At 43.3% G+C, this 14837-nt stretch overlaps 1 protein-coding gene across 1 annotated transcript in view; it reads right to left on the reverse strand.

Annotated features, from left to right (window-relative positions):
* The window catches only part of nphs1 (NPHS1 adhesion molecule, nephrin), a 35222-nt gene that overhangs the window by 5341 nt on the left and 15044 nt on the right, over window positions 1-14837 (reverse strand). Inside the window, exons 6-20 of the mRNA XM_069695552.1 lie at window positions 12874-12977; window positions 10973-11094; window positions 10602-10773; window positions 9219-9376; window positions 8111-8252; window positions 7563-7687; window positions 7296-7464; window positions 6960-7089; window positions 6617-6789; window positions 5788-5928; window positions 5093-5233; window positions 3704-3825; window positions 2969-3128; window positions 2716-2872; window positions 2255-2406 (exon numbers count right to left, since the gene is read on the reverse strand). Coding sequence (XP_069551653.1) covers window positions 2255-2406; window positions 2716-2872; window positions 2969-3128; window positions 3704-3825; window positions 5093-5233; window positions 5788-5928; window positions 6617-6789; window positions 6960-7089; window positions 7296-7464; window positions 7563-7687; window positions 8111-8252; window positions 9219-9376; window positions 10602-10773; window positions 10973-11094; window positions 12874-12977 — 2168 coding nt within the window. The remainder of the gene's footprint in view (window positions 1-2254; window positions 2407-2715; window positions 2873-2968; window positions 3129-3703; window positions 3826-5092; window positions 5234-5787; window positions 5929-6616; window positions 6790-6959; window positions 7090-7295; window positions 7465-7562; window positions 7688-8110; window positions 8253-9218; window positions 9377-10601; window positions 10774-10972; window positions 11095-12873; window positions 12978-14837) is intronic.

Below are 14837 nucleotides of genomic sequence, written 5' to 3' on the forward strand. Positions count from 1 at the left end.
AGAGCTGAACACCTTTACTGAACAGACAGCTATCTCAAAAGGCTTTAGGTGATAAAAAAAAAAAAAAATTGAGATATGTGCCATTATGTAGTTCAGTGATTATATTTGCAGACTGTGAAACAACACATGAGGCTACAAAATTATTTTTGCAAGATATTTGTGTCAGAAGGATCGGTAATAACGGTTTACCTCAGAAAAATATTTTTTCTGGGTGGACTTTTTTGTTGTATAATTGTTGCATGATTTCAGGCTGTGACTCATAACACATCATTTCAAGCACTATAATACAAGTCTGGAACGTTTAATGAGGAAAACTGCTGATAAATAATGAAAAATAGGGAATGAAATTCAATCGGGGAGGAGAGATGGTGATCATCTCTCCTCCCCTCCCCACTGTGATAGTGGTCAAAACTTGTCAGTGAGCCTCCAAAGCCTCTTTGTTCTTTCAGCAATTTATATCTTGGTAATCACGGTTTCTTTCAGGGCTTCTGCAAAAACATCTTTTTTGACAGCAACAGCTTGGCATTATTTTTCCAGCTCTCCTCATTTGCTCCTGCTTAGGGTTGTGCTTTGTTGTACGAATGATCAGGAAACATGGGCAGAGCTTTGCCGGATCCCTCTCAGAACCAAGTGGCTGATTTGTCCAATTTATCCAACCAAAGTTATGCAATAAAAGATGAAGCCTCTTGATTATTATCAATATTGTGAACAAAGATCAAAGGAGGCTATCCAGGGCCTTCAGTCTGACACAAGGCACCACTTCAGTCAGGGTAGTGCAGGGAAAGTGGATTATTTTGCATTTGGAGCATATAAGAGAGGGAGGGTGGTTTGGGGGGCAGAAGGAGAGATAGTTAAGGAGAGGAGGAGGAGAGATAGTTGAGTAGCAGCATAAGAAGAAGATGCTCGACTCATCTATGGCTCCAGGCTGCAGCCCAGTTTGCAAAGTAAATAATTCCCACTATCAGTTCCACTCATAAGATTTCAGGGCAAGAGGGTCAGCCTTATTTGGATCTCGTCTCCTTCAAATCCAAAAAGCACCATGCTAAGAAAAAAAAATCTCTCTCTTCCTCTCGGGCTCTAAAATGATAAGGAAGCATATAAAATTTATTATCACTGCGTCAGATTAATTATGAATATTCACAGCTCTAAAAAAAAAAAAAAAAAAAAAAAAAAATAAAACATAACTGGAGAAAAACAGGGCCAATGTTGGATTGTATTTTATGGTTTTTATAGTAAACATTAAATGTGTCCAACGTTGGCTGCAGGCTTCTGCTGAGAGCTGGACTGTGTTGATAATGGTGGTAGTGCACAGATACACTGGTAGCTTGAAGGGAGAAGAGTCTAAGTATGCCGGGAGAGTAAAGCATATCACTGCACCATTATCTGAGGAAGAAGTGAAATGGTGCTCCAGGCTAAATGATAAGGTAGAGATAGAGCAGTGGAATAAGTTTACTTAAAGGGCTGACTCTCAGGAGCAACAACTCCCCCCAGAGTGGTTGATGGCCCTCCCGAGCCACTGCAATGTTGCTAAAAAAAAGGCGGATAAACTTTGGACAAGGAGGCAGAGACTCAGTTATTCTGAAATGCTGCCAAATTAGAACCAAAGGAAAAATTTGTCCTCTCATGCGAAGTATGCGATATGCATAAACCTTACTTGTTGTGTGCCATAACCACTGGCTTTGATCATTTGCCGTTCATTTAAAGCAGCCGTGAGTGAGTTTTGTCCACGAGGGGGCAAAAAGGCTCCAACAAAAACTGCACGTCGAGCTGACATAGACACCAAGACGAGTGAATAACCAATATACACTTACCTTAAAGCTGTGGTTTAGTCCTCCAACTGTGGGTATTTATCTGGGTCTATAGCTTATTAGATGCTTGACTTCCTAACAGGCCTTAATTTGCTTCTCTTGTGTGTTGATGAGAACAATAAGACTCAACCATACAGTGTTCGTGCCGGTTGTGGTGTTCTGATAAACAAAACAACAAACATTTTAAAACTAAATGAAGGATCAAGTGTTGGTGAAACGAGATATCTCCTACATCTGAAACTCAATAAACTCTTTAAAGAAACTGATGGATGAACTGAAAAACACAAACAAGGTTGTTGTTTTTTTCTTAGCTCATGAAAGGTAGACATGTTGGCAACACATGTTTTTTGCAGGACATCGACTAAGGATGCTGTGGAGAGAACCACATCCACCCAGAGACACACGCCCACGCACAACAAAAACGGAAATGTATGTAGATGCAGTACTTGTGCTGACGAGCTGGATGTCTAGCCTGTCTTCCCCGAGTGAGTTGCGAGCAGTGCAGCTGAAGACGGCATAGTCCAGAACTGAGCTCACATTCACCACTCGCACTGTGCTGCTGTGGAAGGAGCCCTCCCTCACCGTCCACTCCTCATACCTGCAGCACAAACACCCACACACACATAGAGACGAAGACAAATCCTGAGCAGACAGACAGCAGGGATTGTGATGTCCTGCAGACCGACTGTCACCCAATTTCACACATCAAAGAAGTGTTAAACAGGTATTTGCATAGTGAAAGGCTCAGTATATAATGCACTAAATCTGGATTTAGGAGTGGAATAGCAAGAAATAGGAAGATAATATATTTGGGATGAGCCTAATCTAATTTTAAGGATTCATTAGTATGTAACCAATTGCTGACAACAGCACCAAAGTTAATAATGGCAAACTACTTCTCTCTGACCTGGGGTTTGCAAAGTCCATGCGCACACCATTTTTTTCCCAAGAGAAGTCGACACGAGGAATGCCCTCCGCCTGACACACGACCTCGGCAATAGTAGTGCCATCCCCTCTACTGGCTACCTTCCTCCATTGGGGTCCTTTCTGAAGCTCTGGTTTGACTACACGAGAAAAGATGGGCATGGAGGTTATTGATGCAGAAACCAGACAGCACAAGAGTAAATGTATGTGTCTGAAAATAAATACTACAAACTCACATTGCACTACCAGACGCACATTCACATCAGCAGTGAGTCCTATGCCTGTATTGGCTGAGCACAGGTAAAGACCAGCATGAGCCCGAGTCACATCACGTATGGTCAGAAGGCCTGATTCGTCTTCCTGGGTCTCCTCTCCCATTTCCACCTCTCCTTCTCCCTGTGGAAGACAGAGTGAGGGGGAATAAGCAGGAGACAGGCACTATTCTTCAACACACATTCCCCTCCTCCAGGGTGACAGCTGTCTAGCTGTCTTGCTGTGTTCTGAGGGCAAGACAGGTAGACAGTGAACGAAAAAACCATCAGGGTTCGAGGTCTGGATGGGAAGGGCGTTCGATGAAACAAGCTCTGAGGACAGAGAAGGATAACGCCGATGGCTGGAGAGCCACAGGAAAAAAGAAAAGGATGGGCCGTGCAGGTTGAAAGCGGGACACATTCTGCTGCCGGGGGGTGGGTTAAACTGGAGAAAGCATCAGTAGATATAGAGACCACGCCACATTGACGAATGTGCCCTTTAGTCACGTAGCAGTAATGAAAGCTATTTTTCTGGATTTGGGCTGAGTGTGGAACAGGAAGAGGTGGGGTGGAAGGATAGTTAGAGTCAGTAAAATATGGTGCATCTGTGCATTTACAAAGCCCAGTGATAAACAATATGAAGGGACAGAATAATAGAAAAGAGGCCAGATAAAGGAAATATAATTTAGGGGTTCCTGTGGGTGTGTATGTAGCTCTCACCAGCCATTTCCAAGAGAACATGCCAGATATAATGGGGTTGGCATCTGCCACGCATATCAGGTCTGCTGTCTCCCCCAGGTTCACAAACACAGGGTCTTTCTCTGCTTTGACACCGGGGGCATCTGAGAGTGAGAAAAAGGGACAGGGCTAAGGCAGGACCAATGACAGCCTGGGACAAATTGTTTGGCAAGCCATTAAATAGGCATGCTGCATTGCTATAATTACACTTACACTTGTTTGCCTTTGAAAATGCTCATAACCCCATTGTAATCAGCCTCTCTGCTTTGGCTACAATGCCATTAACTTCTCTATGTGCTGGAGCATTGCAGACACTTCTGCATCCGAAATGAAAATGAGTTATGTGACCCATAAAACCCTCCAACGAGAGTGCACCTCATTCTGACTAAAGCAAATTGACCCTCCCTTGATTCCTCTTTTTACCAATCTATCCATCAATTTATCTCTCTTTTATGACTGCAAGACTCCTCTTCTTTTCTTTGTTCACCACTACCTCACAAGCTTTTTATACCTCCCACGGGTGTCATGTACAATAAGGCCATTAGTGACTACTTGTCGAAACCTATGTTCACTCTTGAAGAAGTGGCGGGAAACACTAGCAAGACACAGACCTCTGGGTTCGCGGGATCCACCCATGTTGGCCTCCTAACCAAGACTGACATTGTTAAGTGGGCTACACTGCCACACATAAAAGCTACTACAATCCTCCATACATAATGAATATCTACAACTGTCAAGCCCAGTCAGATCAGGATGGCAGAATCCATTAGGCATGTACCATGGGCTTTGGTGAATCAGGCAGACCTACATTTTCAACACTCCCATTATTAAATCATCAGTATCGGGGCAGAGGGCCTGCGGCTTGAGGCTGGGCCCGGGGCAGCTGTGGAGATGGAGGGCCTTGCATGGAGGCCTAATGAATGAGGTACGTTTGGTGGGGAGGAGCTGAAAGTCTGTGTTGTTGTCCGAGAGTGTCAGCGTGTGTGGATGCACTGACGGCGCCGATACTTAGCAGCACCGGACAAGTTCAAAATCATGCTGTGGTGCAGATTCAAATTCAGTTCACAAAACAGAAAATCATCAGGAAGAGAAATTCTGCTCAATCTTCTTATTCTCCTTACAGAATAAGAGCTATTGAGCAGAGATACATGATGTGGCAGGACCTGGAGGTATATTTGCATTTGTTAAAACCTCAAAAATTATTCTGTGCTTATTTTCACCTCTTGTTCTCTTTTGTCCATCTTTAATAGCAAGTAAATTGTGAAGCCCTATAAACTGCTGGCTGACTTTCAGCAGCAACCTAACAAAATCAGTGTATGCGTGGGGGTGAAAAGATGTCTGCTCATCCCTTCTCCGTGTGCAGGGTCTTACACAGAACGTCCAGCGTGATGGAGATTTGGTTGACACCTTCCTCATTTGCACACTTGACAGTGTAAACTCCGGCATCTTTCCTCGTCACATTCTTGATCTCCAGTGAGTAATCTTCTGACCAGTGGTAGTGCAGATCCCCCTCTTTACAAAAACACACACACACACACACACACAGGCACAAATGCACACAAATGCAAACCAATGGTAAATTAAGTATTCATTACATGCTCATCAACTGCATGTCCTCCGGCCACTGGTCTCTAAGTGACATCTAATCCTGCATTATTGATTGGCCTGGCTGGATTCCCACATCAAGCCAACAATAGGCTGCGTGAGAGACACCTTCTGTACTGCAAGCACACAAAATGGGTTTCCGCATACACAAAACAGTCATTTTATGGTGTTGGCTGCATATAATGGAGCTAACAGAGTTAACAGAAAAAGGGAGTGGGTGCAGCAGGGCCCTGATGACACCGGCCTGGAGGAGATGCCAGGTTTAGAACCGTTGTGGGAGACAGCAATCCTCATTTAGACTGCATACATTAGAGACGTAATGAGAATCACATTTGGCAGGGTCTGTGCTGGCTAACCTGCCATGTTTTATTCAGACCCTGAATGGCAGAGCTGAGTGCTTACTTGCTGGCTCAGCTAAACTAGAAGCTGGTTTATAGAGCCATCACACAGCCCTGGATCACCTTTGACCACCTTCTCCCTGCGGTGCAGCCAAATGCAGGAGACCTCCTCTGGGTTAGCTGAGACCAGCAGTGGGATGGTTGCCATGTCATCCTCCATCACCTGGACCTCTGTTGGTTGGTCTGGACTGAATTCCGGCGGGTCTGACCCAGAAGCAGCACAGAAATACAGCTACAGTGAGTTGGACTTACACCAAACATACATAAGCAGAGGCGTGGATACAAAAACCCACAGAATGACTACAACCCGCAAGAGTGAGCACAAAGACACAGAAAACATGTTGAGCATGACAGCACTAAGAGACACTAATGAGAGTCAAACCAGTAGAAAGTCGACATCCCACCAATAATTCCACATCTAACCAACTTCACACACTTGGACGGGGGAGTAAGGCAGCGCGGGAGGGAGAGGGACAGGCATTAAAACGACGAGTGACAGTACTGTTGTCCAACTGCAGCTCCGCACAAACACACAGTGACATTCCTTCATGCTCATACACAGTACCAAGCTTTGAAGCAGTGGCTGGCTGCTGCCTGTGAAATGGCATCAAAGACAAACATGGCCATGCAGCAAACCAAATGCACAATTAGGACACACTGCCGCAGAGCTCAACAGACCCACAAATCACAACAAAGGTTTCCAGTAAACAACAAACACACACATACTGCTGAAGTACACCAGTGAAGCAGCTTTCAGCCACGCCATTGTTATCGTTATGCATTCTTTAACAATTATGCAAACCACATCTCTTGGTCACTCACCGAAAACAGAGTAGTAAAAAAAACAACCCAAAAAAGAAAGAAAGGAATAAACAATTGACCCTGTACTTACAAAGCACATCGAGTTTGAAGAAAGTGTTGGCTCCCTCTGCCAACACACGGCTGTAGGCCTGGCAAATGACCCTCTGGTTGTGATGCTGTGAAGTCAGATTCAGCGATAGAAAGCTGCGCACTGAAAATCCACCAAACGGAGCCTTCTCGGATGCGTGCTCGACTCCTGCGAACCTTGGACCCAAATCCCATCCGGCAAATCCAGTTAACAAAGAATTTCAAGTTCACCAAACAATCACAGTTTTAACAGGATAAACACCACTTTCTCAGACTTATTGTGACAGTGAATCGTTTTGCAGGACAATTGTCTGCATTGTCTGCTATGTCCCCCTGCCAGACAATACCTGAGTGGGCCCAGAATCCAGTATATGCTGGCCTTAGGGTTACTGCTTCCAGCCTGGCACTCCAAAGTTAGCACCTGGCCCCGACGCAGCACCTCCTGTTTGGTTGTGATCTCCATACTTATGGCGGTAACTTGAGAACCATGGAGTAAACAAGAAAATCCAACCATGACTCACTGATTATATCAAGATGAAGAGTATAAAATGCTGCAGCTAAAAATCTGTGTCAATGGGTTTATATCAAGTCCATTTATCTGACATTGTGCTTTTCTCTCAGATGAGTTAGATTGGAAAAAAGGACAAGGTGCGTTTTAGTCGAAGAGCTCCAGTCTTACTCACAGTGAACCATGAGCTTAGTGTACGCAGAGATCGCCTTCTTTACCACATTTGTAGCTTCACAGTGGTAGGTAGCCATGTTGTCGCTTGCTGTCAGGATCAGGACCAGTTCTCTAGCTACACCCATATCAAAGGACGTCGGCTTCAGCGCAGCTGTCACTGCCTTCCCATTCTAAAACAGGATGTAAGGATACAGAGCAGGGTGGGTACGCTGGGCATACAAGACAATGCACACATACAGACAGACATGCATATGCAGTACACACTCACCTTGAACCAGGTCAGAGTCCCAGTGGGATTTCCTCCACTGGAGAAACAGGTGAGACGGACCGTGGTCCCTGAGCAAAGGGGGACATCTTGAAGTGGAGCATCAAGCCATACTTCTTGAGGGGGGTCTGTTATAAAAGAATCAACGGTTTGAAGATTGGAAGTGTGTTTTCACAATTTCAGTTCATTCTGGTTTCCACAGATGTTGAGCAGAACTGCTGTTTAAACTGTATTTAAAGATCAACACAGGCTGCTAAAAAAAAGCTAGAGTCAAAATCAATTGGAAGGAATTTAATTTGAAATTCTGTACAGAAAACCTTTCCTCTAACATGAAACAAAGCAGGCTTAGAAAATAGTTCTCGTTCTGTGTCAAAGATTATTCTTGGTTTTGTTCTTGGCATGTAGGGTTGTAACTATAACTGCCCTCTTGAACCATGATGGATGTGTACTTACAGGTAAGGTACAAATTTTAATTTCATGATTCAAGGAGATTCCTTATGCTGGTTATGTGTACTAAAAAGTTGTATGCGACTACCCTTAAGCTCACTTACAATAGACACTTAGTTTGTCTTTCTGTTTTTGGGAGAACTGTGTGCCCTTATTGAAAGCCACACAGGTGAGCATCAGACCATCCTCCTCCCGGGAGACCCGGTGGGTCATGTTGGACATGGTTGTCATCCCACCATTGTCTCCCTGAAGACATAAGACACACATGACAAGTTCAGTCGGAGGACAGACAGCCTTAGTGTGGCTTCCTCAGCTGTAGGTGAGAGAGAAAAAAATCAGAGAGAAAAACAATCCTCACTGGTTTGTCTTGGTGAATACAGATGGTAAATTAGCTGCTATAATAACTGATGTTGTGCATGGTTTGTGACAAATAAGCATATTCATCTGACTCTCCCACTAACACTGTTATGAATTGAGCAAAGTGTCATTTTGCACCTGCCTGATAGTGGTCATGCCTATGCTGTACATCTGGTTATTAAAGCCATTATTGTGGTGATTACTGTAAAAGCCACAGTCAGATAGACTAACAAAGACAGTGGCCAGGAGCGTCAGTCTTCATTAACCTCACGCTGTTTCACATGCATTAAAGCTCACATACAGCGCACTGAGAGCCTCATGGAAGATCAAATGAAAATGCTGCTGCCAGATGAATAAAGAGCTTGTTTAATAATACTCATCTTCTGTGTCAGCTTTTATTCACTTTGATCTTATTAACATACACAAAAGAGGAGAAGAGCAGCAGAATACTTTTTTTGGAACCAGCTGATTAATTTCCAAAGCTGCAGTTGGCCTATTCACAGACTGCTCGTGGTCATACTGTTTTCTTTCATCTTTAAAGGTTCACATGAGGTCAAATTTCTTATTGAGGAATCTTTAAATTCAATGAGAGGCTTTCTTATCGGGTTTTTTTTATGATACCCTAAAAGCAAGCTTGACTGAAGGGGACTGTTTTTGTGCATCAACTTTCATTCCTTTTGTCATATGTTCACAAAAAAAGGACTCATTAACATACCCGTTTTTAGAATTCTGTTTAAACCGTTGACATTACCACAAGTTACAAGCCACTGTGTCAACTGTGTCTTGCAGTTCCCTTCTACCGGGTTAGTTATATACATTTCAGCTTTGTGCAAATTGTGTGCCGAGCAGTTCCACCTCTTCCATCGTGACAACCGTGGTGTTGAGCTCCTTGTAGCCCAGCCACCAGCGAATGTGGACAGGCGGATTACTGGAGGTGGCGTGGCAGCTCAGGTCCAACTCTTGCCCCTCGATGGCCGTTAACGAACCCGACAGTGTCAACTCTGCAGGCTCAACTGATGCACAAGCACACATACACAGGCAAACATACAAAGACAAAGTCAATAAAAATATCACCCCTTGAATAGTACATTCAACAGCTACCTATTCTGATCACAGCGGCAGCACAACTATTTTTGGATGTGAAACACAGAGCTGTATCAAGGGTGAGAGGGGAAATCACTTTGAGTGGCAACTTGTTTTCTCAGGGGGTTTTCATTGTGGTTTCTAAAGTCTGCTTCGTTTTAACCAGAGGGGGAGACAGGGTACAATAGCTGCAGGCAAAGTGATGCAGTTGTATAAAGCCTTCAGGGGAACACAAAGGCTGGGAACTGAGCTGGCAGACTTGGGGAAGGAGGGGTCACGTATGTAAATCTTTCGCATACCTGTGTCTACCCCACATGAGACACCGAGTGGAGTGCATCTGAGCATGCCACACACAAAGACTGCTGAAATTACAGAGGTGCTGTATGGTAAAAGAGGCATATTCATATTTCACCAGCGAATGTTACTCCGTGCCCTCCAGCTTCTCCCAGTGCCTAGAGCAGTCAGTTCATTTTCAACATCCCTGAATGGCTGACTGGGAGGCATGGCACCACAGCCCATCGGGGCCTCGTTGAACAAAGGAGAAGTATTAATGTAACTTCAGCCCCATTTACACGGCATGAGCAAGAGATTTCTGGAAGGGCAGATCTTAATCATATTTACATAAAATAGGTGCATCAATCAGACGGCATTTAAAGCTGTGACTTACATGTCTGGCTCTGTAGTGGAAATCAGGCTATTGTTAGACTCAATGCGCCAAGGCTGCTAAATATTAATTCTGTATTTGTTTTATTGTTGCTGAAACAAACATTTTATATTCAGAGAGAAAAGTATAATCTATTAACCATGGGCGATACTGTCGCACAAAGTGTAGCCTTTAGTGCCTCAGGATTGTGCATTGAAGCAATTCAGCTAAATTAATGTAACCGCTATGAAAGAGCATACAGTGATACTAATCTGGAGGCAGTCGGAAATATGGGCTGCAGCCATAATAACCATTAGTTTCATTAATGATATTAACATTAGAATTTTTGCTGGGACAGCAAAAGAATTGGTTTTAGAGGCAAGATTTACTATATTCCTCCGCCTCGTGTCCATATCTTTAATAATCCATAATCAGCGAGTCCTGCCGGGCCTTTGTGAGTGCAAGTGTGTGTTCCAGCGCGGTGCACTACATTAAGCATTATTTTCACTCACAGAGCACAGTTATTTTGCGGCTGACGGGCCGAGGCGATAGGGACACCAGGTTGACGCTTTCACAGCACAGCTCTGCCTGGTTGTCAGCAGGGGTGATCTTCAGTTTGAGGACACTGCTGGACTTCTGCGCAACAACATCATCTTCCCAAGTCGTGGACAGAACTTCTCCATTCTGACAAACACATGAACACATGCAACTCAGAAAAGCAGCAGAATGTTTGAATAGTTGCAAGTTCCCATATGGTGCAGTCAGTGAAGAAGAGAAGCTACTAAGTATAGTTATGCTGCAAAGATTTAGACTAAAATGGCTAATTTTGCCAGTGCGACAGTGTGTTGCAAAGCTTCCTCAACAGATGGTGCAGAAGATTTACCTTGCTCCAGTGGAGACTGGCTAGGGGGTTTCCACCATGAGACACACACTCCAACACGAGCACTATCCCTGCTTTGACTTCCTCTCTCTCCAGACCCACAATAACTGGAGGCTGAGGTGGGACTGTCAGGAGAGGGGAGACAGAAAAAAAACAAAAAAAACCGTTTTGACAAAGGGGAATAGCATAGAGGGCAAAAACGGAAGCGAGAAAGGTGAGGGAAGAAAAGGGATGTAGTGTACACAGAGAAAGAGAGGTATGGAGTGACCATCAATACAACAGCATGAAAAAGAAACCGCACTGCGATGAGAACACTCTTGGCAATTGAGTAGGGAGTTTCCCTATTTGTTGAGACAGGGCCAATAAATTGGTCACATTCAACATGACTGTGGGATAAGAGGTCCAGATCTGATGAAAACATTAACTATTAAGGCAGCAGTGAGCTGGATCCAGTCCATAAAGCAAAATAACAGATGTTCAAACAGTAATAAGGGAACGTGAAATATGAATAAATTACAGCCTCCTTGAATAAAATATATGCAGTTAAATAAATTAGAAGAGGATGGGCCTTTGTTATTGCTGCAATCAGTTTCAGAGAGCAGCCTGCAGACCCTGGGCCAGCATGACAAATTGCCACCTTGCTAACAATCTGGCTGGCTGAAAATGGCCACCGCGCTGGCTTTGATGGGCTGGCATACTGAGTAAGACTGCAGCGGTGGTCCCAAGTTCTGCAACATTAGCACTTTAGCAGAGAGCTCCTGTTGTTTAGTACAGAGCAGAGAGACAGAGAGGAAGGGAGGAGTGCTTACGGTTATTGGCCATTGCTAAAACAGCAGCAGCGGTGTCTAACATGGAGAAGCGTTGATAGAGACAACGTTAAGGTGTCTAGTCAGCCTGTGGATAATAACGGCAGTCGAGCTGAAGGGAGCACTTGCTTCTGAATGTGTCAGCAGCCCTGCTCCACTTTAATCAACAACATGATTTAGTCCTGGGAGAAGCAGGTGGGTAGACTCAAAGGCCTCAACAATCAATTACTTCAACTGATCAACAGGGTAGAAAATACTAAACTGGCTGTAGCTGCAGTGTCACACTGTTAGCGCATTCAGAAACAATAGCTTTCATTGTTGCCTTGCCAAATATGAGGAAAAAAGAGCCCCAAATGCAATGAAAGGCAGAGACAGCATGTGTGTCAACTGACCTTCGTGTACTGCAGCGAGTTTTATTAGATAATGTCACACAGTTTGTGATAATAACATGAAAGAAAAAGCAGCAGAAACTGGCTTCATTTCCTGCCTCAGTGGATTCTAAATTCAATTTGAGCTGATGAGAACAAATGTTGCTGGGCTAGTTTTGCAGGATTTATTATTATTAACTGTGGTCTCCTCCGCCTCCTATATTAGTTGTTTTAATATTGTTAAAATTTCTGTACCACAAGCCTTGCTGATATAATGCATCCGTGTTGGTCTAATAATTGGTTTATGTGCATTGGTTAACATTTGAGCAATAACTAAGGGTGTAATTCATTTCAAAATTACTCAATAAAACAATACATCTAAACTAATACAGATTTAATTGCAGGTTGGTGTATTATTTTACACAGCTATCCGCCACTGGGAAAATAAAAACAGCTTCCTCCTTTGGTCATATCACTCTCAGTCCAGCAGGGACTGCCTTGAGAAGTGGATGTTCACAAGGTTTCCCCTGCTGAATGTTGTTTTGAAGTCGGTGTGACTTTGCCTTCAGGTTGAATGCTTCTCCTTGGACCACTAACACAGACTGAGTGCACTAGGCCGGATACCCTTAGGTCTCCCCGAGGTTGGGTTTCTGTGCTTGTACATAAGTGTGTTTTTATTTAAAGAGAGGGGGTGTGGACTGTCAGTTTGTAAACGGGCTGGGACACTCACAGTACACACTCATGGTCATTGTGGTCTCTATAGGCTGGAAAAGGGCGGGATTCTTCGCACGACATGCCAACTGTCTCCCATTGTCTGAGCTCAGAGCGGTGACCCTTAGAGAGGGGTCAGAAAGAGAGAGGAAATGAGATGGGACAAAAGACTGATGATACTGACACATACAATGTGCTAAAAACATTATATCATGGTTATGTTTGTCCAGTGGTGAAGGAAGTATTCAGATCCATTACTTGAGCAAATGTATTAATACATTAATGTAAATACAGTCCAGTATGAGTAAAAAAAAAAAAGTCTAAATCCTCCTTGAGTAGAAGTACTTCAATGTAAGTATTTTAGGTAAAATGCCCCCTGCTACTGATATATTATTGTATATGACTTTACTAGATTGTTAATTCTTCTGCATGAATGTGTAAACAGCCTTTTACTGTTGTAGCTGTTTGAGGTGGAGCAAATTTTATCTACAGTCTGGTAGTTCAGCTTCTAGTTCTCAACCTATTGGTCAGGACTCCCCAAGAGTAACAAGCAATGTTTGAATTATAATGTTGAGTTTAGGGACTCTCCAAAAAGTAATACATAACCATCAGCAGTTAATCAGATAAGACAAACATAAAAGCAAAACGTCCTGTCATTCATTTTAAATGCGTGCTTGCAGATACAGTCTGTTCTGTGGGGCTGACTTTGTTTTCAGTCAGTAATATTTGTAATAATGTATCTGAACATGTGATGGATCGTTATAAATGTATTGCAGCTCATGGGCTGCTTTCACGTGTTGTTTTGAATCCTGCAACACATTCAGTTTAGCAGCCACCATCTCATCCTTTCTGGTGAGTAAAGTTGAACATATATCCTCTACCCATCAGCATGTGCTCAAGTATATTTACTGTCCAGACCACAGACCTTTGTGAGGCAGATTTCTCCTTTATGCCAGCCACAAAAACATGAATTCAGAATAGAATCAATAGAGAAACATCCTAGCATCTCAAGTTTTCCACCCAGTGACCAATTTGTTATAAACATGTAGAAATTGCTCACTAAGCAGCTGCTTCAGCTTTTTAATTTTTTTTTATTTTATCTTTGTTAAATTTGGTTTTATAGGCAGCAGCAATGATAAAATCCTTGCCTTTGTCTCTGTCTGTGAATGTAATTTAAACACTGGTAACAAGATCTAAGGGGGTCATGAAGTGATTAATGAAGTAGCACAGAGAAAAAAACAAAACAAAGTTCTGCTGCAGAAATCTGTGGTTATTTTTCAAACTTACTCTCTAGTCTTTGTAAAATACTGGATAATTTGAGCAGTTATTGTCAGAAAAAATGCAGTGGAATTATTGAGGCATAAAATAGACATTCTTAAGTAAAATACAAGTACCCGAACACAGTATGCAAGTACAGAACTTGAGTAAATATACACTTTCCACCACTCTGTTTGGCAAAATGTGGACTTATTCTGAGCCCAGTTATCAGTTTGTCTTCTCTATCAAACTACAGTACAAAGACAGCGGTAACAATCACACAGGGCCCACTGCTGTGTATGCTCAGTGTGAATATGAGGAAGGAGCATAAATATTGCTTAAGACTTTGGCTGTTCTGCAAGAGGGCTGAACAACATTGCAGCTCCTCAGCACCAATGTTATCTCGGGACATGACAAGAGGTTATTATCTTTGACACAGAAGAGACATGCAGGATTAAAGTAGTCTACAGCCCTGTTTAATGTATAGGCACCTGGTGAACCAGCAAGGATCGGATCTGTCTCGCTGCAGGAATGTAATTTTGTGCATTTGACAGAAGCTAATTCAATCGCACAGTGCCAAGTAACAGTTCGCTTTGTGAGGAAATTCATTGTACTCACTAAGACAGAAGGAGAAAAAAGGAGCGTGGTGAAAAACAAGGGAGGCAGGAAACACAGACAGACTTGGGGAGATTGAGCAGGTTGGTGAGGAGAATGAGTCTGGCAGGC

Source organism: Brachyistius frenatus, unplaced genomic scaffold, assembly GCF_029030835.1.
Source record: "Brachyistius frenatus isolate BFR_SWC_R1_liver_20210118 unplaced genomic scaffold, ASM2903083v1 Contig_20, whole genome shotgun sequence".
Classification (NCBI taxonomy): domain Eukaryota; kingdom Metazoa; phylum Chordata; class Actinopteri; family Embiotocidae; genus Brachyistius; species Brachyistius frenatus.